Below are 22,280 nucleotides of genomic sequence, written 5' to 3' on the forward strand. Positions count from 1 at the left end.
CATCCAGGAGGGTCAAAGCTGGGACATGGAGCTAGGAGTGCAGGCCAGGGGAAGATGATGATGGGGCTCCAGAGGGCCAGGAACAGCTGGAGCTACTGCCTAGGATGCCAAACAACCATGGAGCCTTTCGATAGCCAGTGAGGCGTGTTTTGGGGGACAGCTGGGGAGGGCAGACAGAGGCTGCTTCTAGCCACGGAGTATAGGCTGGAAGTAGCCAGGAGCGCAGGCAACCTCACAGCATGCCCTCAGCTGCTGCGGCCGCAGACTGCACATTTTGGGGTCTGCATCTGTCACATGAGCATCAGTGGCAGGAGTTAGGTCCCCAGCTACGCCCCCTAAAAAATTAATAGCTCTTAGAACTGTGACGAACTCTCCAATACCTTTAATCTGCAAGGGACATTTTCACCATGTTCTGTATGTTCCTAATGCTCCAAAAGATGGCTTTTTCATCACAGTAATAACAGCTACCATGCATCTAAGGCCTATAAATTAAGCGTTCTGAAGTGTTTCATCTTTATTAACTCATTTCATCCTTACAGCCACCCTAGGACACAGGTACTGTTACTATTCTCATTTTGCATATGAGAAACTGAGGCACAGACAGATTAGGTGATTTGACCAGTAGAAAATAAAATCTTCCTCCTACCTCATACATGTAGCTGGTGCCCCTGCCCCACCCCGGGCTCCCTGGTCACGCCTACCCTTGCCTGGGTGTGGGCAGAGAACAAACCCTGTGTGTCGGAGCAGCAGGTCAGTGGCTGACTCTGACCTGCTGGGCAGCATGTACGATGAGAGAGGAGTTCTAGATCCTTCCAGCAGCCTCCCACTTGCTCTCTGTGCCCCCCTCCATCACAGGTCTCGTCAGAGTCCTCCGGAGGCACCTTCATCTACCAAGGCTCCGTCAAGGGCCAAGGCTTTGGGCAGTTCGGCTTTCAAAGACTGGGTAACTAGTGCTTGTCCCCCGGAAGTGTGGGCCCGGGTGGGTGGGAGAGAAACCGTGTGTGCCGCAGTCAGGTAGAGGACTGGGGAAGTTGAACAGTGTGAGGTGGGGGTGCTTGGCCTCTTTGGGATAGGGATGCCTTTTGAGATTCTGACAAAAGCTATGGAATATCTCTCCAAAAGCAAACACATATGCATAACCCACTCAACCTTTGACAGAGTTTCCTGCTCAGACCTGGAGGGGAGAGCCCCCAACTCCAGGGACACTGGGTCTTAGATACAGCCCCTAGCCACACCCCCAGCCAGCCCTCAGGGGTCACACCTGCCTCAATGAACAACGACATTGTGGAGTGTCTTAGGGCTCCCTGGGTGCCTTTACTGTGATGTCGTTTCTGCCCTAGCCCAGTCCTAGAAGACTGGTTTTGTGCCCATTGTACAGATGAGAAAACTGAGAGTCAAGGCCACTTCCCTCCCTGGTCCTTCCCTGGCCTCTTTACCTAGCATGCTTCCTGTCATTCATGTCAAACATCCACACCTTGGAGCCTGGTCCTGGCCCAGAGCCTCCAGGTGCCCAGCCTTGGACTCTGGTAGGGGGAGAGGTCTGGTTTCTCAGAAATAGGGGAGGGGGAAACAGGAGGCAGCCATGGGTACATGAGAGCCTCTCTGTACCCCAGGCACTGACACCTCCCGTCCCCAGGGCCCCTGCCTGCCAAGGCAGTCCACTGCACGTCCTCTGGCTCCGAGCTCCGGAAAGCTTCTCTGGACTGAGCCACGGTCTGCCCCCGCCTCTCCCACCCACACTGCTCCTCCCCCGGAATTGCCCCAGCTCTGCCCTCATGAGCTGCATGGACTGAGACCACTGTCTTCCACACAGCACTCTTCACCTACTCCAAGATGACCAGGCATGCTGCAAATGCCTTCGAAAATCACAGTTTTTGTCCTGGCTCCACAGCAGACATCCTGTCCCCTCAGAGCTCCAGCCCCTCAGTTAGCAGGGTGCCTAACGGGGGCCACAGTGTCTACTTGTGTTATTCCGAGCCTTCCCAGTCTGCAGGGAGAGGGCGAGGAAGGAGGATGCCTTCCAGAAGGAGGTGCCTCAGCTTCAACCAGAACAGTTTTGCCTTCATCTATCTTATATTTTGGTGTCCCTGTAAGGTTTCATCTGATAAAAGGCTGCTACAGCCAAAAGAACTTTAGAGATTTCCTTGGAAATCTCTAAACTCTGCACCCTTGTAAGAGTTTCCATTGAGCCATGGTTTCGGGCTCCTCTGCGGGTGGTCCTCTGGGTGCCGTCTGAGCTGCACAAGGTAGATGCATGCAGGACCCTGCTCCCAAGGACTGAGTGCGCACATGGAGCTAGGCGGGCGGCCCTGGGTATACCCGCCTCCCGTGCTGAGCAGGAGTGTGAAGCACCCTGAGTGGCAGCCCTGCTCCCCAGGAGTGTGTAGTCAGGGAGGGCAGCCGAGAGAGCCTCAAACTGTGTCTCTGTGACTTGATTTTTTTGCTTTGGGACTTTACAGACCTCAGGCTGCTGGAGTCAGACCCCGAGTCCATCGGTCGCCACTTTGCTTCCAACAGCAGCTCGGTGGCAGCCGCGATCCTGGTGCCTTTCATCGCCCTCATCATTGCGGGCTTTGTGCTCTATCTCTACAAGCACAGGTACCACGCAGGAAGGAGGCAGGACGGGCATCAGGCGGGCCCTCCCTCTCTCCCTGCAGCGCCCCCTCCCCCCCACCCCCCGGCACCGCACCAGACCCCTAAGCCTCTCTGTGTCACTCTTTTCATGCTGTGGTCACTTCCTCTTTTATTGCCAGGAGAAGACCCAAAGTTCCCTTCAATGGCTACGCTGGCCACGAGAACACCAATGTTCGGGCCACGTTTGAGAACCCAATGTACGACCGCAACATCCAGCCCACAGACATCATGGCCAGCGAGGCGGAGTTCACAGTCAGCACAGTATGTACAGCGGTATAGCCACCCGGCCTGGCTGCCACCACCGCCACCGAGAGCCCCGCCTCCAGCAGCCGGTGAGCAAGGGTGTGGGAGGAAGACAGGTCATGACAGGCACAGACAGGGACCTGTGCATGTCAGGGGCTCCACCCAACGGAGTCGCACACGCCACACAGACACACCCAGTGACAGGAGAACTGTGCACTGAGCATCATTGTATATCAGGCACTGAACCAGGCCCTTTGTGGATCTAACATTGAATCCCTGCACCCCGTGAGGTAGAGGCTACTGGGAGCCCCATTACAGATGAGAAACCTGAGCTGCAGAGAAATTAACTTGAGCAAGATCACACAGCTCAGAAGGGGTGGGTTCAAAATCCCATCCCAGGCTGGCTGGCTGCAGAAACTGTTCTCCCCATCCCTGGACTTGGCAGAACATCGACGTGTATTAATCTGTTTCTCTCCAGAGAAACAGAACCAACTGGATATATACATCCTCTGGGTCGAAGTCAAGCCCTGGAGATGTGTAGAGCAGATACAGATCTGCTCTGTATGTGTATACAGAGATGCACATATATGTGTGTATATAGGTAACGTGTATATATAAACATTCATACACTATAAATGCAATACATATACCTACACATCTCTGTAACAATGTATATCCATACCTATCCATCTATATATAGATATGCATCTCCATAGAGTTTTATGTGTATGTTATATACAGATAGAAATATAAATAAGTACATATATTTAGAGAGAGAGACTCATCTAAGGAACTGGCTGGCAAGGTGGGAATCTACAGGGCAGGCCAGCAGGCTAGAAATTGCAGCAGGAGTTGATGCTGTCATCTTGAGTCCGAAGGCAGTCAGAGAGGGAATTCCTTCCTCCTCAGAGCACCTCAGTCTTTTTCTTAAGGCCTTCAGCCAATTGAATGAGGCCCACACACATGGTGGAGGCTCAAAGTCTACTGATTTCAATGTTAATCGTATCTAAAAAGATACCTTCACAGCAATATCCAGATTGGTGTTTGACCCGTCAACTGAGCACCAGAGCCTAGGCAGGTTGACTTACAAAATTCCCCATCACATTGAGCACAACAGAGGGGAGGAGCCCCCCAAGATATGGACAGAGGGGCAGACAGACCTGCATGTGTACACGGTCATGCACACACACACGCACATACGCACACACGCACGCAGGCATGCATCTGACAGGTCCACTGGGAAGGAGCTGATGAATCTAAAAGGCACTGCCTCTTCCTCACTGTGTCCTCCTTCGATGACACCCTCACCTCTGGGACCTGGGACCCTTCAGGAGTTGCCCCAACACAATGTCCAAGCTGCACTCCTCTGAGAACTGCCCTCCCACACATCCTGCTTTCTGGGGATAGGCAGGTGCCCTCTCTCAGGTCCTGGGCTAAAGGGCTCTGGGGAGCAGAGTCACAGAGCCAGCCAGGTAGGGATTCCCAGTGAAGGCAGTGGAAAATCCACCAAGTGGGCCACCAGCCAAACCCAGGGCTAGTGCCGCGCTCCCTCCCCATGCTCCTGTGCGCGGCAGCTCACGTGGTGGATATTCCCAGCCACACACAAATGGCAGTGCAGTGAGGAAACAGGCTTGTATGAGGGGGCCTGAGAAGGCCACCAACAGGGATGTTAGGGACGGTTCCTGCTGAGGGGGGTTACAAGAGCAGCAAAGGTCATTATCACTGCCCGGTCCCTGACGTGCTTTACTCCCTTTCCGCCTCACAACTCCAGGAGGATTTCACAGTCTCAGCCTGAGTCCCAGATGGTGAGCGAGTCAGGGATGCAGCAGATGCAGCTCCTGAATACAATTTATGGAAAGAGCTCTTCCCCATCTTTTTACGTCTCTCCAAAACAAACATTTAAATAAGGGTTCCCCCTTATTCCAGTGTGATTGTTTTAGCCTGCCAAACTTACTCCTCAAGTTTCATCTGTATGCCCAATCTTCACTTTTTCCTACTCAGAACTCTTATCAACAGAAGGCAAAAGAGAAAAAGAAAAATCCCCTCTGACAATGTAAATTGGGGCTTGGAGATGATCAGTGACGAATCTGATTCACTGCATGAATTATTGAACAGTGTAGGAAAGAAACAAGAATGCCCCTGACCTCCGCACACGCACTCTTGCTGCACGCTTGGGCTCTGCTGGGTTCCAGGTGCTGGTGTGCGCCATGCTGTCACCTCCGGGTCGGCTCCACGTCTGGGCAGGCCTCAGCATTGGCCCCTTGCCAGCAGGCTCCAAACCCACTGCCCAGCCGAGCAGTCTCCAGCACGGCCCCTCTGACCACTTCTGCCCACAGCTGGAGCACAAAGAAAGCAAGAGCCACCCTGAACAGACACCCACATATTTCAAATGAGTGACTAGATGGTAATTTTTTTAAAATAATGCCAAGGAGAAAAGCAGAAATTAAAATAAACACCCTACTAGGGAAGCAACGAGGCCTGTGCAGCCAGTGAGTAACAAGGCAGAGGAACAGGGCTGTGTGATGATGTTTGCCGACCCTTCCTCCATTAAAAACAAGTATTAAAAATGAGATTTCACAACTGTGTCACTACAAAAATGAATATAATCCAGCCTGGATTCTTTATTACCGATCCATTATTATCCTAGTCATTTTTTTTCATCTGATTTTGAAAGGAACTAAAATTAGAATGTTTTCCTGGGCTCCTAAAAGTATGGTGGCCCCCAAGCAGCAGGCCTCCAGGTCTAATGGCGAAGTTGGCCCTGCAAGGGAAAAAGACAGAAAAATTCATGTTCCGCTGCACGCATTCCCTACCTGCCCCCACCCCCAACCTGGGAAGATTAAAAATCAAAGTGAAGATCGAGGTGATTCATCTCTTTCCCGCTTGTTCCTTCTTTGCTTTGCTGCTTTGCTTTTCCTCCTCTGCTCCCGGCCCCTCCCCTCCCACTGCCTCTTTTTCCTTTGCAAACCCAGGTGTGATCTGTTTGTTCCCAGTTCCCCAGGGGGCAGGAAGTAGGCTCCCCTGAGCACAGCGCCCAGTGCCCATCTTCGTTTGTCTCTCTGCCTGTGTCTGCTACTGCTGGGACTCGGACCCTCGTCCTGCCGCCATCTATGCCTGTCACCCTGGAGAGGACTCCTGCTGTGTCCTGAAAAGGCAGAAAAGAAAGAGGGGTTGCAGATGGAGGAAGAAAGTTTATGGATTTAAAATAGCAAAGCAACTTGTGGATGTGTGTGTGTATGTGTATGTGTGTGTGTGTATGGGCCTGACCACACACACACACACACACCCCGCTCCTCCATTCACGTCCTCCGGAAGAGACCATAAAGGCTTCAAAAATAGAAGTGCACATGAAGGATGCTTCATGCCCTGTTCCCCGCACGCAGAGAAGAGATGAAGACGGGGAGGTACGGTCAGCTTTCAAACCAATACGCCCCCCGCCCATCCCATGTGTGAGGACACGGTGACTCAGCGACTGTAAGAGTAGGACACATCCCATGGTGTGGTCAGCGTGCAGAAACCAGCTGTCTGCTGATGGACGGCCCCAACTGCACAGCAGCAAGGGCAGGAAAAAACTCTTTGGAAATAGATTGAAAATCAGTTTATTTTTTTCAAACACAATTTTATTGAGTTCTAAACCCAGTGGACTAAAAAGTCGTTTGGGTCCTGGGAAGCACTGGGAAAGAAGGGAGAACCGGGGACGATAGGGCAAGAGTCTGGCTGGGAGCCCAAGGTCAAGTCTGGCTGTCAACTGAGAAAGAAGAGAAGACAAGTCTGTGGCCCAGAGAGGTTGCCAGGTCTGGGGGCAGCAGCAGGGTTCTTGAGAGAACAGGGGAGCAAGCCTGCCCTGGTACCCAAAAAACAATGGCTATCATGTACTGGGTTTATTCTCTGTGCCTGACACTTTACCTATAGTATTTCTAGTCTGCACAATAACACCAAAACGTAGGATTTATGATTTGCCTTTGACAGGTAAGAAAACAGAAGCCTGGAAAAATAAAGACATGTGGGCCACAGAGTTAGGAAGTGTGGAGTCAGAATGCAAACCCAGATCAGTCCGCCCCAAAGTCCACTACACCAGCTGCCAGAAGCCCCGGTCTAGAAGGGGCAGCTAAGAAGGGAGGAGCCGATGAATCTCTATGGTAGCACTGTGGCCAGGTCTGGAAAGCCAGACAAGACACCTGTGTGTCCTACCTGGGTTCTGCTATCTCCGCGTAGGCAGCCTCGGGGCAAGGACTCAGCTCCCCAGGCCTCCTGCGGTTGGTGCTGGCTCCTTGGCTCCCAGCAGCCGCTGACCATAGCCAGCAAAAGGCCTGGCAGGTCCTGAATCAAAACAACGGAGTGGCTGAAAGTCACTCTCTCCAGCTCCTTGCAAGTGGGTCTGATTTATTTTGACAGCTATATTATGCTTGGGTCATTCATGAATTCCATCAGCATTGTTGGGAAGTTCAAGAGTTTAGGAATCAAAGTATAGCATTTAGAGCCACTTTCTCTGTCCTCGGGAAGGCCCCCACAAGCTTAAGCCCCTGTACATGTGTGATATGCTGGCCTCAGAGGGTCATATCACATATTGAAATAACAAATAGAAATGTGCAGGAGCAGAGGGAAAGCGACACCTGGTTCTTAAGCAAATTCTAGGTTGGAACAATTAGAAGATCTGACTGATGTTAAGAGTAAAGTGAGAGGCGTCCATTTCCAGCAGCCACAGTGGAGGCTGACAGAGGCAGGAGCCTACCCCTGGCCGCACCACCTCTGGCACATGGCACCCTGGGCTCGGAGGGAGACGGCCAATCCAGACACACTCACACTCTCATCTCTTTCCTTGGCTGGAAACAAGTGCAGGAAGCTCCCCTCCTGATTTCTTACACTCCCTTCCCCCCGACGCTCCTCTCCTTTGACTGCTCCCTTCCCCCTTCTTATGCCCCTCTCAGACCACCCAGCGGACACCTTCCTGCCCCTCAATCCCTCCCCTGCGTCTCCTTGTAAAGTTCCATGAGATGCTCAAGGAGCACCTGCTGGTGGGGCACCCAGCACTCTGCTGGGCATCACCCTCCACATCCCTGGCATTTCTCTCCACCTCCAGAGGCTTGGAAAGGAACAGGGCAGGTGAGGCCCTTCACCCACCATCTATGCCATATACCCATCACCATCCCATGAGGAAAAAAAAAAAGTAAAACAAAAACAAAAAAAATCTTTTGTACAGAGATATATTTTTATTATACAAAGTTTGTACAGTACCAAAAAAGAAAAAAAAAAGGTGTAAATTTTTTTTCATTATTGTAGGTAAACGGTAGTGGAAGCCTTTTTTGTAAATGTAATAAAATGTATAAATATGGTTTTCAGAAAACATCAAGTGCTGTAAATATGTAATCTACACACCTTCTTGGCTTGTCTGCAGTATATACATTTAATTTATCTGTCTCTGTATATGAGGCTTCCCCCTGGGGTCCTGCATTATGGTACTTTCCTGAATTTGAAAGCAATTTTAAATTTTTTGAATTCAAATAAAATATAAATTTTTGCATTGGTTTTCTTACATTTTTATGGCCTCTTTCATGACTAGGGGCAAGTGTTTGTTGGGAAAGGGGATGAAAGACATATTTTAGCCTACAATCCAAGGTAGAAATATGGGAGTCCGTTTCTTAACTGCATTGTGTTACCACCGCTACATGTTGGAAACTCCGAGCAAAAATGATAGTGCATACCCCACATACAAAAGTTAACTCAAAATGGATCAAAGACCTAAACATAAGACCTAAAATTATAAAATGCTTACAAGAAAAAGTAGGTGGAAAGCTTCATGACATTAGATTTGGCAGTGATCTCCTGCATATGACATCAAAAGTATAGGCAACAAAAGAAAAAACAGATAAATTGGACCACATCAAAATTCACAACTTCCGTATATCAAAAGATACAATCAACAGAGTGAACAGGCAAACTATAGAATGGGAGAAAATATTTGCACATCATATATCTGATAAGGGGTTAATATTGAGACTCTATAAAGAACTCTTATGAAAGATGTGTACAGTCATTTCTCCAAAGAAAATATACAAATGGCCAACAAGCATATGAAAAAATGCTCAACATTACTAATCATTAGGGAAATAATCAAAGCCACAATGAGATGTCACCGCACACCCATTAGAATGGCTACTATTGAAAAATAATAATAAGTGCTGATGAGGATGTGGAGAAACTGGAATCCTTGTGCCCCATTGGTGGGAATGTAAAATGGTGCAGCCACTATGGAAAACAGTATGGTGATTTCTCAAAACACCAAAAATAGAATTACTATATTGTCTAGCAGTTCCACTTCTGAGTATATACCCAAAAGAGTTAAAAGCAGGGTCACAAAAAGATATGTTAATAGCGGCATTTATTCACAAATGCCAAAAAGTAGAAGGAACCCAAATGTCCATCAACAGATGAATGAACAAAATGTGGTACATATGTACAATGAAATACTATTCAGCCTTAAAAAAAGAAGAAAACTCTGACCCATACTGCAACATGGATAAGGATATTATGCTAAGTGAAGTAAGCCAGTCACACACACACACAAAAAGATACTGTGTGATTCTATTTATACAAGCTATCTCGAGTCATCAAATTCATACAGAAAGTAGAATGGTGGTTGCCAGGGACTAGCGGGAGGAAGGGATGGGGAGTTACTGTTTAATTAGTACAAAGTTTCAGTTTTATAAGATGAAAAGTTTCTGGAGGCCTGGAAGCCCTACGCGTTCTTCTTGTTTTAGAACAAAGAGCTCAATTGACACCAGGTATGACTTGTCAACCTCTACATGATCTCCTGATGGAAGAGTTATTTTTTAGTTGAATATGCTACGAAGGCTGTGCAAAATAGTAGTACAGCCACTGGACTCAGAGGTAAAGATGGTGGTGTCTTTGGGGTAGAAAAGGGAGTCTTCCTAAACTTTATGAAGAAGGCTCCAACAAATGACTTTTTAATATTGATTGGCATGTTGGAATGGTGGTAGCAGGTTTGTTGACAGATGCTTCTTCTTTGGTAACAAGAGAAGAAGCTTCCAACTTTAGATCTAACTTTGGCTATAACATTCCACAAAAACATCTTGTAGACACAGTTGCCATGCATATACATTCTGCAGTGCTTTTGGCTATAGTTTTACAGTAGGTTCTTACAGAGTGAATGGCAGGGCACAATTCTGCAAGATATTTCATATGGTTATTGGGATTGTGCCCTTGGCAAAGACAGGCATGCTGCAAAGATAGAAAATACAAAAGCTTCCAGTGAAAGAAATGACCTGCCATGTTATTGTTAAGAAGTTGCAAAAATATTTACATAGTACATGATGAAGTTAAGAATAAATCTTTTAAATTAGAACTCAGCAGGGTTGGTGAATTAACTAAAGGAAGACATGAAATTATTCCAAAAGGTATAAGGGAAGAAGTAGAGAAACATGCCAAGGAATCTTTGAAGGAAGATGAATCAGATGATGACAATATATAACATTTACTCCAGCATCTATTCTAAGTTTCTTCTGCAGTCCCAGGTAACATTTAGCCCCCTGTGGATTATACACACTCACTAATCAATTTTCATTAAATTTTTGTATTGTGAAAAAGGAGAAAGAAAAGTTCGGGAGATTGCACAATTATGTGAATATAGTTAATGTACTTAATGCCACTTAACAATGGTTAAGATGATCAATTTTGTGTTATATATATTTTACCACAATAAAATTGTTTTTTATTTATAGTGGAGGCCACATCAGCTCAGACCTAGAACCTGGGGACAAAGAAGCTGCTCCCCTCAGGGTTGGAGTTTGGCCTGGACTGAGGAGCTCAGGATCTGAGGACCACAGTCTAAGGGCAGGTGGGCTTAGGCAGTAGAAACTCCATAGCAGAGAACGGCCAAATCAAGGAGGGTCATCCAGGCAAGACAGTCATGAGAGGAGTGGTGAGGAAGAAGAAGAAAGAACTGGCAAGAGCTAGGAGCCTATCCTTTCTTAAATGTACTATGCATTTGTTAGCAGTCATCATTTTAGGTGGAAAATTCATCCAAACTACTTTCAGTTTTCTGATTCCCACTACCCTTCGCTTTTGCACTGTACCTCAGCTCCAATTGCCCCCCTTGTCACCTCAATAACCTGATTTAGACCAACATTCCCAGTCTTTGGCTTTTGGGTTCTTTTTTTTTTTTTTTTTTTTTTTGAGACACAGTCTCACTCTGTCACCCAGGCTAGAATGCAGTGGCGCAATCTCAGCCCACTGCAACCTCCGCCTCCCGGTTCAAGCGATTCTCCTGCCTCAGCCACCAGAGTAGCTGGGATTACAGGCACATGCCACCATGCCTGGCTAATTGTTGTATTTGCAGTAGAGACGGAGTTTCACCATGTTTGCCAGGCTGGTCTTGAACTCCTAACCTCAGGTGACCCACCTGCCTTGGCCTCCCAGAGTGCTGGGATTACAGGTGTGAGCCACCATGACTGGCCCCCAGTATTAATAAAGGCATTCCATCTGGGACACACTGCCTGGTATTTCTCTCCCGGCCACGGGGAATCAGCAGGGTGGGTGCAGCCCTCCCACTGAAACCTCAGGTAGCTTGGCAGGGATTCAGGGTCAGGAATTGGACTGTTGTCCAACACAAGGTCCTGTTGGATTGGGAATCAAGAGAGCAAGGGAGCAAATATTAAGTCTAAGTTCAGAATACAAGTTCATACCAGCATACAAACATGCAAATACTTCAGAAGAAAACAGCAGACAGGCTGGGCCCAGTGGCTCATGCCTGTAATCCCAGCACTTTAGGAGACTGAGGCTGGCAGATCACTTGAGGCCAGGAGTTCAAGACCATCCTGGCCAACATGGCAAAACCCTGTCCCTACTAAAAATACAGGAGAAAAAAGAAAGGAAGGAAATAGTAGACAATTTAGTAGACAAAATAGTAGACAATTGCTGGACACCACATAGAGTGGGGAAAGACTTCCAAACAGAACAAGTGTTCATAAACCGAAGGGCATAGATAGAGGGGCAAGCCCAAACTACGATGCCTTTGAGACAAACTGCACCCCACAATATCTACATATACCAAGAGAACAGTGTCCCTGAACTAAAATCAAATAAACACTAACACCACTCCATTCCCTCACTCCAGTAGAAGCACCTGTTATTGCTGGTCTAGGAAAATCCTACATATTTATTTTCTCATGGACAAAAAAGGTTCATGGACATATCTTCAAAGTTTCCATAAGAATAAAACAGAAAATGAGTAGTAAAGACATTGTAACTTGGGTATATACCTAAGAGTGGAAAAGAGAAAAAAAAAGCAAAGAAAAGAAAATGTTATAACTAATTAAAATACTCCCCTAAAAAATAAATGAAGGAAAGCATCCCAACATTAATTAAATATAATCAAGCAATTGTAAATATTAAAGTTTAATACAAACCAGAAGCGTGAAAACTCAGGATACAAATAGACATAAAACAGGAAGAAATAAATGACAGCTTACAATAAAAGAACAAGCATATCTCAGAAATGAAGAGCAAACTGCAAAGTGTTTAACGGGAAACACACAGAAAGAAAGTATAATAAAGCGCATATGGGAAGAACACTTAAATATCCAAGAAAACAGAAATTATGTAAAGAAGTAAAAAAATATGAGACTAAAAGTGATAAAAGGGCACTTTGGGAGGCCAAGGCAGGCAGGCGGATCACTTGAGGCCAGGAGTTCAAGACCAGCCTGGCCAACATGGCAAAACCCTGATTCTACCAAAAAATACAAAAATTAGCCAGGCATGGTGGCACGTGCCTGTAGTCCGTTACTTGGGAGAGTGAGGCAGGAGAATCTCTTGAACTCGAGAGATGGGGGTTGCAGTGAGCTGAGATCACGTCACTGCACTCCAGCCTGGGCAACAAAGCGAGACCCCATCTCGAAAAAAAGAAAAAGAGAAGAGAGAAGAGAAGAGAAGGAAGGAGAAAGAAAGAAAAGAAAGGAAAGAAAGAAAGAGAGAGAGAGAGAGAGAGAAGAAAAGAAAGGAAGAAAGAGAGAGAAGAAAGAAAGAAAGAAAGAAAGAAAGAAAGAGAGAGAGAGAGAGAGAGAGAAAGAGAAGGAAGGAAGGAAAGAAAGAAAGAGAGAAAGAAAAGAAAGAGATAAAAGACAGGCAAAGCAAGCCAATTTATGTACAATAGGAGTCCCTAAAGAAGAAAACCTAAACAAATTAGACAGAATTAATATTTAAAATTATACTCTAGGAAAACTATTTAGAACTAAAAGAAAAACTTAATATATATATTGAAAGGTCCACCAGGTTCCTGGGAAAATTATCCTGCAATGCTCAGCTCCAAGACAAACCCCAGTAAAACCATAAGATTTTAAAGAAAAAGAAAACATTCTCTGAGCCTCCAGATTATATTAGGTTGTTAACAGATTTCTTAATAGCCACACACAAAGCAAAACTGAAGGAAAGAAAATACAAGCCAAGAATTTTATTTGCAGTGATTTTTATGCATCCAGATGATGAGAACACAGTAATGAATATTCAAGAATTCAGGAATATTTTCCTCAGGAGCCCTTCCTGAAGAATCTACTGGGAGGACAAGTTTTAACCAACCAAGTGATAGCTGAGGAATTTCAGCAAAAGGACTGGTGTTAAGAATTGAAAACTGCATATTGAAATTTACAATGAAGATGAAAATAAAGACCGAAGAATAGTATGTAAATGTCCTAGGTTCTGACAAAGTGGAGATAACATGATTTTGTAATGGGAAGAGAAAGAAGAGAGAAAGGGGAAAGTAAAATGAGCCCATTGGTTGCCACACAGATAACAGGTGTGAATCAAAGACCATCTAAAGGTTTCTCAGACTGGGCACTATGGACATTTTGGGCCAGATGATTTTTTCGTTGTACAGCCTGGCTGTCCTGTGCATTACAGGATGTTTAGCAGCATCCCTGGCCTCTCTGCCCAATAGATGCACACCTCTCCCAATTGTGACAACCAAAAATGCTTCCAGACATTGCCCACTGTCTTCTGGGGAACAAAATGGATGCACTCCTCCCACCTCTGTTGAAAGTCATTGATCAACAGATGCATTGGTTGAGAACCAGTTAATAAAACAGTAAGAACCTAAATAGAAAAAAGAGGACTAACGACATTATATAAATATATTAATATAAAACTAATTACTAGAATAAAAATATAAATTTTGCCAAATACTAATACACATATTTTAAGTACTCAAAAAAACACACTGTGAAAGAACCAGTGAATATGACAAATGCATGAAGTAAATACAACACAAAAATAATATGACAGACCTGAAAAGAAACGTAGCCACTATATCATTAAATATAATTAGGTCTAATTTTTTTATATACTTTAAGTTCTAGGGTACATGTGCACAACGTGCAGGTTTGTTACCTATGTACACATGTGTCATGTTGGTGTGCTGCATCCTTTAACTCGTCATTTACATTAGGTATATCTCCTAATGCTATCCCTCCCCTCTCCCCCCACCCCACGACAGGCCCCAGTGTGTGATGTTCCCCACTTTGTATCCAAGTGTTCTCATTGTTCAATTCCCAACTATGAGTGAGAACACGTGGTGTTTGGTTTTCTGTCCTTGCGATAGTTAGCTCAGAATGATGGTCTGCAGCTTCATCCATGTCCCTACAAAGCACATGAACTCATCCTTTTTTATGGCTGCATAGTATTCCATGGTGTATATGTGCCACATTTTCTTAATCCAGTCTATCATTGATGGACATTTGGGTTGGTTCCAAGTCTTTGCTATTGTGAATAGTGCTGCAATAAACAAATGTGTGCATGCGTCTTTATAGCAGCATGATTTAAAATCCTTTGGGTATATACCCAGTAATGGAATGGCTGGGTCAAATGGTAATTCTAGTTCTAGATCCTTGGGGAATCGCCACACTGTCTTCCACAATGGTTGAACTAGTTTACAGCCCCACCAACAGTGTAAAAGTGTTCCTATTTTTCCACATCCTCTCCAGCATCTGTTGTTTCCTGACTTTTTAATGACTGCCATTCTAACTGGTGTGAGATGGTATCTCATTGTGGTTTTGATTTGCATTTCACTGATGGCCAATGATGATGAGCATTTTTAATGTGTCTGTTGGCTGCATAAATGTCTTCTTTTGAGAAGTGTCTGTTCATATCCTTCACTCACTTTTTGATGGGGTTGTTTGATTTTTTCTTGTAAATTTGTTTAAGCTCTTTGTAGAGTCTGGATATTAGCCCTTTGTCAGATGGGTAGATTGCAAAACTTTTCTCCCATTCTGTAGGTTGCCTGTCCACTCTGATGGTAGTTTCTTTTGCTGTGCAGAAGCTCTTTAGTTTAAATAGATCCCATTTGTCTATTTTGGCTTTTGTTGCCATTGTTTTTGGTGTTTTAGTCATGAAGTCCTTGCCCATGTCTATGTCCTGAATGGTATTGCCGAGGTTTTCTTCTAGGGTTTTTATGGTTTTAGGTCTAACATTTAAGTCTTTAATCCATCTTGAATTAATTTTTGTATAAGGTGTAAGGAAGGGATCCAGTTTCAGCTTTCTACATATGGCTAGTCAGTTTTCCCAGCACCATTTATTAAATAGGGAATCCTTTCCCCATTTCTTGTTTTTCTCAGGTTTGTCAAAGATCAGATGGTTGTAGATGTGTGGTATTATTTCCGAGGGCTCTGTTCTGTTCCATTGGTCTATATCTCTGTTTTGGTGCCAGTACCATGCTGTTTTGGTTACTGTAGCCTTGTAGAATACTTTGAAGTCAGGTAGCATGATGCTTCCAGCTTTGTTCTTTTGGCTTAGGATTATCTTGGCAATGCAGGCTCTTTTTTGGTTCCATATGAAATTTAAAGTAGTTTTTTCCAATTCTGTGAAGAAAGTCATTGGTAACTTGATGGGGATGGCATTGAATCTATAAATTACCTTGGGCAGTATGGCCATTTTCACGATATTGATTCTTCCTATCCATGAGTATGGAATGTTCTTCCATTTGTTTGTGTCCTCTTTTATTTCGTTGAGCAGTGGTTTGTAGTTCTCCTTGAAGAGGTCCTTCACATCCCTTGTAAGTTGGATTCCTAGGTATTTTATTCTCTTTGAAGCAATTGCGAATAGGAGTTCACTCATGATTTGGCTCGCTGTCTCTTATTGGTGTATAGGAAGGCTTGTGATTTTTGCACATTGATTTTGTATCCTGAGACTTTGCTGAAGTTGCTTATCAGCTTAAGGAGATTTGGGGCTGAGACGATGGGGTTTTCTTAATATACAATCATGTCATCTGCAAACAGGGACAATTTGACCTCCTCTTTTCCTAATTGAATACCCTTTATTTCTTTCTCCTGCCTGACTGCACTGACCAGAACTTCCAACACTATGTTGAATACGAGTGGTGAGAGAGGGCATCCCTGTCTTGTGCCAGTTTCCAAAGGGAATGCTTCCAGTTTTTGCCCTTTCAGTATGATATTGGCTGTGGGTTTGTCATAAATAGCTCTTATTATTTTGAGATACGTCCCATCAATACCTAATTCATTGAGTTTTTAGCATGAAGAACTGTTGAATTTTGTGGAAGGCCTTTTCTGCATCTGTTAAGAAAATCATGTGGTTTTTGTCATTGGTTCTGTTTATATGGTGGATTATGTTTATTGACTTGTGCATGTTGAACCAGCCTTGAATTCCAGGGATGAAACCAACTTGATCATGGTGGATAAGCTTTTTGATGTGCTGCTGGATTCAGTTTGCCAGTATTTTATTGAGGATTTTTGCATCAATGTTCTTCGAAGATATGGGTCTAAAATTCTCTTTTTTTGTTGTGTCTCTGCCAGGCTTTGATATCAGAATGATGTTGGCCTCATAAAATGAGTTAAGTAGGATTCCCTCTTTTTCTATTGGTTGGAATAGTTTCAGAAGGAATAGTACCAGCTCTTCTTTGTACCTCTGGTAGAATTCGGCTGTGAATCCATCTGGTCCTGGACTTTTTTTGGTTGGTAGGCTATTAATTATTGCCTCAATTTCAGAGCCTGTTATTGGTCTATTCAGGGATTCAACTTCTTCATGGTTTAGTCTTGGGAGGGTGTATGTGTCCAGGAATTTATCCATTTCTTCTAGATTTTCTAGTTTATTTGCATAGAGGTGTTTGTTTGTTGTTATTGTTGTTGTTGTTTGTTTGTTTTATTAAGACTGAGTCTCACTCTGTCGCCCACGCTGGAGTGCAGTGGCACAATCTTGGCTCACTGCAAGCTCCACCTCTGGGTTCACACCATTCTCCTGCCTCAGCCTCCTGAGTAGCTGGACTACAGGCACCTGCCACCACGCCTGGGCAATTTTTTATATATATATTTTTTTTATTTTTTTAGCAGAGACAGGGTTTCACTGTTAGCCAGGATGGTCTTGATCTTCTGACCTCGTGATCTGCCTGCCTCAGCCTCTCAAAGTGCTGGGATTACAGGTGTGAGACACTGCGCCTGGCCACGTAGAGGTGTTTATGGTATTCTCTGATGGTAGTTTATATTTCTGTGGGATCAGTGGTGATATCCCCTTTATCATTTTTTATTGCATCTATTTGATTCGTCTCTCTTTTCTTCTTTATTAGTCTTGCTAGTGGTCTATCAATTTTGTTGATCTTTTCAAAAAACCAGCTCCTGGATTCATTGATTTTTTGAAGGGTTTTTTGTGTCTCTATCTCCTTCAGTTCTGCTCTGATCTTAGTTATTTCTTGCCTTCTGCTAACTTTGCAATGTGTTTGCTTTTGTTTCTCTAGTTATTTTAATTGTGATGTTAGGGTGTCAATTTTAGATCTTTCCTGCTTTCCCTTGTGGGCATTTAGTGCTATAAATTTCCCTCTACACACTACTTGAAATGTGTCCCAGAGATTCTGGTATGTTGTGTCATTGTTCTCATTGGTTTCAAAGAACATCTTTATTTCTGCCTTCATTTTGTTATGTACCCAGTAGTCATTCAGCAGCAGGTTGTTCAGTTTCCACGTAGTTGAGTGGTTTTGAGTAAGTTTTTAAATCCTGAGTTCTAGTTTTATTGCACTGTAGTCTGAGAGACAGTTTGTTATAATTTCTATTATTTTACATTTGCTGAGGAGTGCTTTACTTCCAACTATGTGGTCAGTTTTGGAATAAATGCGACGTGGTGCTGAGAAGAATGTTGTTGGGAGCAAGCTCCCAAAAATCTGGCCATAAACTGGCCCCAAAACTGGCCATAAACAAAATCTCTGCAGCACTATAACATCTTCTTAATGGCCCTAACGCCCAAGCTGGAAGGTTGTGGGTTTATGGGAATGATGGCAAGGAACACCTGGCCCACCCAGGGTGGAAAACCGCTTAAAGGCATTCTTAAGCCACAAACAATTAGCATGAGCAAACTGTGTCTCAAGGGTGTGTTCCTGCTGCAGTTAATTCGGCCCATCCCTTCATTTCCCATAAGGGATACTTTTAGTTAATTTAATATCTATAGAAACAATGCTAATGACTGGTTTGCTGTTAATAAATATGTGGGTAAATCTCTGTTCAGGGCTCTCAGCTCTGAAGGCTGTGAGACCCCTGATTCCCCATTCACACCTCTACATTCCTGTGTGTGTGTCTTTAATTCCTCTAGTGCCACTGGGTTAGGGTCTTCCCAACCGAGCTGGTCTCGGCAAATGTATATTCTGTTGATTTGGGGTGGAGAGTTCTGTAGATAGACATCTACAGACCTATCTGTAGATAGGTCTGCTTGGTGCAGAGCTGAGTTAAATTCCTGGATATCCTTGTTAGCATTCTCTCATTGATCTGTCTAATGTTGACAGTGGGGTGTTAAAGTCTCCCATTATTATTGTGTGGGAATCTAAGTGCCTTTGTAGGTCTCTAAGGACTTGCTTTATGAATCTGGGTGCTCCTGTATTGGGTGCATATATATTTAGGATAGTTAGCTCTTCTTGTTGAATTGATCCCTTTACCGTTATGTAATGGCCTTCTTTGTCTCTTTTGATCTTTGTTGGTTTAAAGTCTGTTTTATCAGAGACTAGGATTGCAATCCCTGCTTTTTTTTTTTTTTTTTTTTTTTTTGTCTTCCACTTGCTTGGTAGATTTTCCTCCATCCCTTTATTTTGAGCCTATGTGTGTCTCTGCACGTGAGATGGGTCTCCTGAATGCAACACACTGATGGATCTTGACTCTTTATCCAATGTGCCAGTCTGTGTCTTTTAATTGGAGCATTTAGCCCATTTACATTTAAGGTTAATATTGTTACATGTGAATTTGATCCTGTCATCATGATGTTAGCTTGTTATTTTGCTCATTAGTTGATGCAGTTTCTTCCTAGCATCAATGGTCTTTACAATTTGGCATGTTTTTACAATGGCTGGTACTGGTTGTTCCTTTCCATGTTTAATACTTCTTTCAGGAGCTCTTGTAAGGCAGGCCTGGTGGTGACAAAATCTCTCAGCATTTGCTTGTCTGTAAAGGATTTTATTTGTCCTTCACTTATGAAGTTTAGTTTGGCTGGATGTGAAATTCTGAGTTGAAAATTCTTTTCTTTAAGAATGTTGAGGCCGGGCGCAGTGGCTCAAGCCTGTAATCCCAGCACTTTGGGAGGCCGAGACGGGCGGATCACGAGGTCAGGAGATCGAGACCATCCTGGCTAACACAGTGAAACCCCGTCTCTACTAAAAAATACAAAAAACTAGCCGGGCGTGGTGGTGGGCGCCTGTAGTCCCAGCTGCTCGGGAGGCTGAGGCAGGAGAATGGCGTGAACCCGGGAGGCGGAGCTTGCAGTGAGCTGAGATCCGGCCACTACACTCCAGCCTGGGCGACAGAGCGAGACTCCGTCTCAAAAAAAAAAAAAAAAAAAAAAAAAAAAAGAATGTTGAATATTGGCCCCCACTCTCTTCTGGCTTGTAGAGTTTCTGCTGAGAGATCCACTGTTAGTCTGATGGGCTTCCCTTTGTGGGTAACCCGACCTTTCTCTCTGACTGCGCTTAACATTTTTTCCTTCATTTCAACTTTGATGAATCTGACAATTATATGTCTTGGAGTTGCTCTTCTCGAGGAGTATCTTTGTGGTGTTCTCTGTATTTCCTGACTTTGAATGTTGGCCTGCCTTGCTAGGTTGGGGAAGTTCTCCTGGATAATATCCTGAAGAGTGATTTCCAACTTGGTTCCATTCTCCCCATCACTTTCAAGTACACCAATCAGACATAGATTTGGTCTTTTCACATAGTCCCATATTTCTTGGAGGCTTTGTTCATTTCTTTTTACTCTTTTTTCTCTAAACTTCTCTTCTCACTTCATTTCATTCACTTGATCTTCAATCACTGATACCCTTTCTTCCACTTGATCGAATCAGCTACTGAAGCTTGTGCATGTGTCACGTAGTTCTCGTGCCATGGTTTTCAGCTCCATCAAGTCACTTAAGGTCTTCTCTATGCTGTTTATTCTAGTTAGTCATTCGTCTAATCTTTTTTCAAGGTTTTTAGCTTCTTTGCAATGAGTTCAAACATTCTCCTTTAGCTCAGAGAAGTTTGTTATTACCAATTGTCTGAAGCCTTCTTCTCTCAACTCGTCAAAGTCATTCTCCATCCAGCTTTGTTCCATTGCTGGCAAGGAGCTGTGTTCCTTTGGAGGAGAAGAGGCACTCTGATTTTTAGAATTGTTAGCTTTTCTGCTCTGGTTTCTCTCCATCTTTGTGGTTTTATCTACCTTTGGTCTTTGATGATGGTGACATACAGATGGGGTTTTAGTGTGGATGTCCTTTCTGTTTGTTAGTTTTCCTTCTAATAGTCAGGACCCTCAGCTGCAGGACTGTTGGAGTTTGCTGGAGGTCCACTCCAGACCCTGTTTGCCTGGGTATCACCAGCAGAGCCTGCAGAACAGCAAATATTGCTGCCTGCTCCTTCCTCTGGAAGCTTCATCTCAGAGGGGCACCTGGCTGTATGAGGTATCAGTTGGCCCCTACTGGGAGGTGTCTCCCAGTTAGGCTACTCGGGGGTCAGGGATCCACTTGAGGAAGCAGTCTGTCTGTTCTCAGATCTCAAACTCCGTGCTGGGAGAACCACCACCCTCTTCAAAGCTGTCAGACAGGGACGTTTAAGTCTGCAGAAGTTTCTGCTGCCTTTTGTTCAGTTATGCCCTGCCCCCAGAGGTAGAGTCTACAGAGGCAGGTGGGCCTCCTTGAGCTGCGGAGGGCTCCACCCAGTTTGAGCTTCCTGGCTGCTTTGTTTACCTACTCAAGCCTCAACAATGGCAGACATCACTCCCCCAGCCTTGCTGCCACCTTGCAGTTTGATCTCAGACTGCTGTGCTAGCAGTGAGTGAGGCTCTGTGGGTGTGGGACCCTCTGAGCCAGGTGCGGGATATTATCTCCTGGTGTGCCATTTGCTAAGACCATTGGAAAACGGCAATATTAGGGTGGGAGTGTCCCGATTTTCCAGGTACCGTCTGTCATGGCTTCCCTTGGCTAGGAAAAGGAATTCCCTGACCCCTTGCACTACCTGGGTGAGGCAATGCCCTGCCCTGCTTTGGCTCACACTTCGTGGGCTGCACCCACTGTCTGACAAGCCCCAGTTAGATGAACCCGGTACCTCAGTTGGGAATGCAGAAATCACCCATCTACTGCATCGCTCACGCTGGGAGCTGTAGACTGGAGCTGTTCCTATTCGGCCATCTTGGAACCCCACCTTTAATTAGGTTTAATTATAAAGATGTTCAGATTATCTCACAAAATAAAACTCGACTCTGTGCTATCACAAGAGGCATAAACAAAGTGATTTAAAATGGCTTAAATATCATGTATTGAAATCTAGAGCAAAACAAAGGAATAACGGGCATATGCAAACAAGAAAACAGGAATCACCATCTTCACACCAGGTAAGTTAGAATTCAGGGACAAAGGCATGAAATAGGACAAGGAAGTACACTTTACAGTACTAAAGGAGACAATTCACAATGCAGATATAACATATCAATAACTATGCACCCAATAAGAAAATGCATGTGTCATAAAGCAGAAACTAGGAGGTGCAAAGAGAAATCGGAGCATGCCAATAACAGCATTAACTCACCACTCTCAGTCCATAACAAATCAAAGAAACAAAAGGAAGGCTGTAGAAGACCTAACCAAAATAATCATAAGGAAGTTTTTATGAATATGAATATATGTCAAACTCTGTAATCCAATATTAGAGAATATGCTTTCTTTTGAAGCATACATGGAACATTCATGCAAATATCCCTTATATGTAAAGAACTCTTAAAAACTGACAAAAATAAGTCTGAAAGTACCATAAGCGAACATTCAAAGACTATGAAAGAAAAGACATGCAAAAATCTTGAAATATATGAAAAAGTACTCACTTTCACTCCATTATTACTTACCTATTAGATCAGCAAGAATCCAAAAGCTAGACAACACACTGTTGATAAAAATGT

The 22,280-nt window shown here is 44.4% G+C and overlaps 1 protein-coding gene and 1 pseudogene across 1 annotated transcript in view; both read left to right on the forward strand.

The window, feature by feature from the left end:
• Positions 1-6,065, forward strand: part of CSMD2 (CUB and Sushi multiple domains 2) — a 602,688-nt gene extending 596,623 nt beyond the window's left edge. The window contains exons 69-72 of the mRNA XM_033228874.1: positions 856-943; positions 2,460-2,598; positions 2,754-2,966; positions 5,871-6,065. Coding sequence (XP_033084765.1) covers positions 856-943; positions 2,460-2,598; positions 2,754-2,913 — 387 coding nt within the window. The 3' untranslated portion in view covers positions 2,914-2,966; positions 5,871-6,065. The remainder of the gene's footprint in view (positions 1-855; positions 944-2,459; positions 2,599-2,753; positions 2,967-5,870) is intronic.
• LOC117093562 lies at positions 5,624-10,373 on the forward strand (annotated as a pseudogene).
• Positions 10,374-22,280: the final 11,907 nt, after the last annotated feature.

Source organism: Trachypithecus francoisi, unplaced genomic scaffold (assembly GCF_009764315.1).
Source record: "Trachypithecus francoisi isolate TF-2019V2 unplaced genomic scaffold, Tfra_2.0 Lachesis_group12, whole genome shotgun sequence".
Classification (NCBI taxonomy): Eukaryota; Metazoa; Chordata; class Mammalia; order Primates; family Cercopithecidae; genus Trachypithecus; species Trachypithecus francoisi.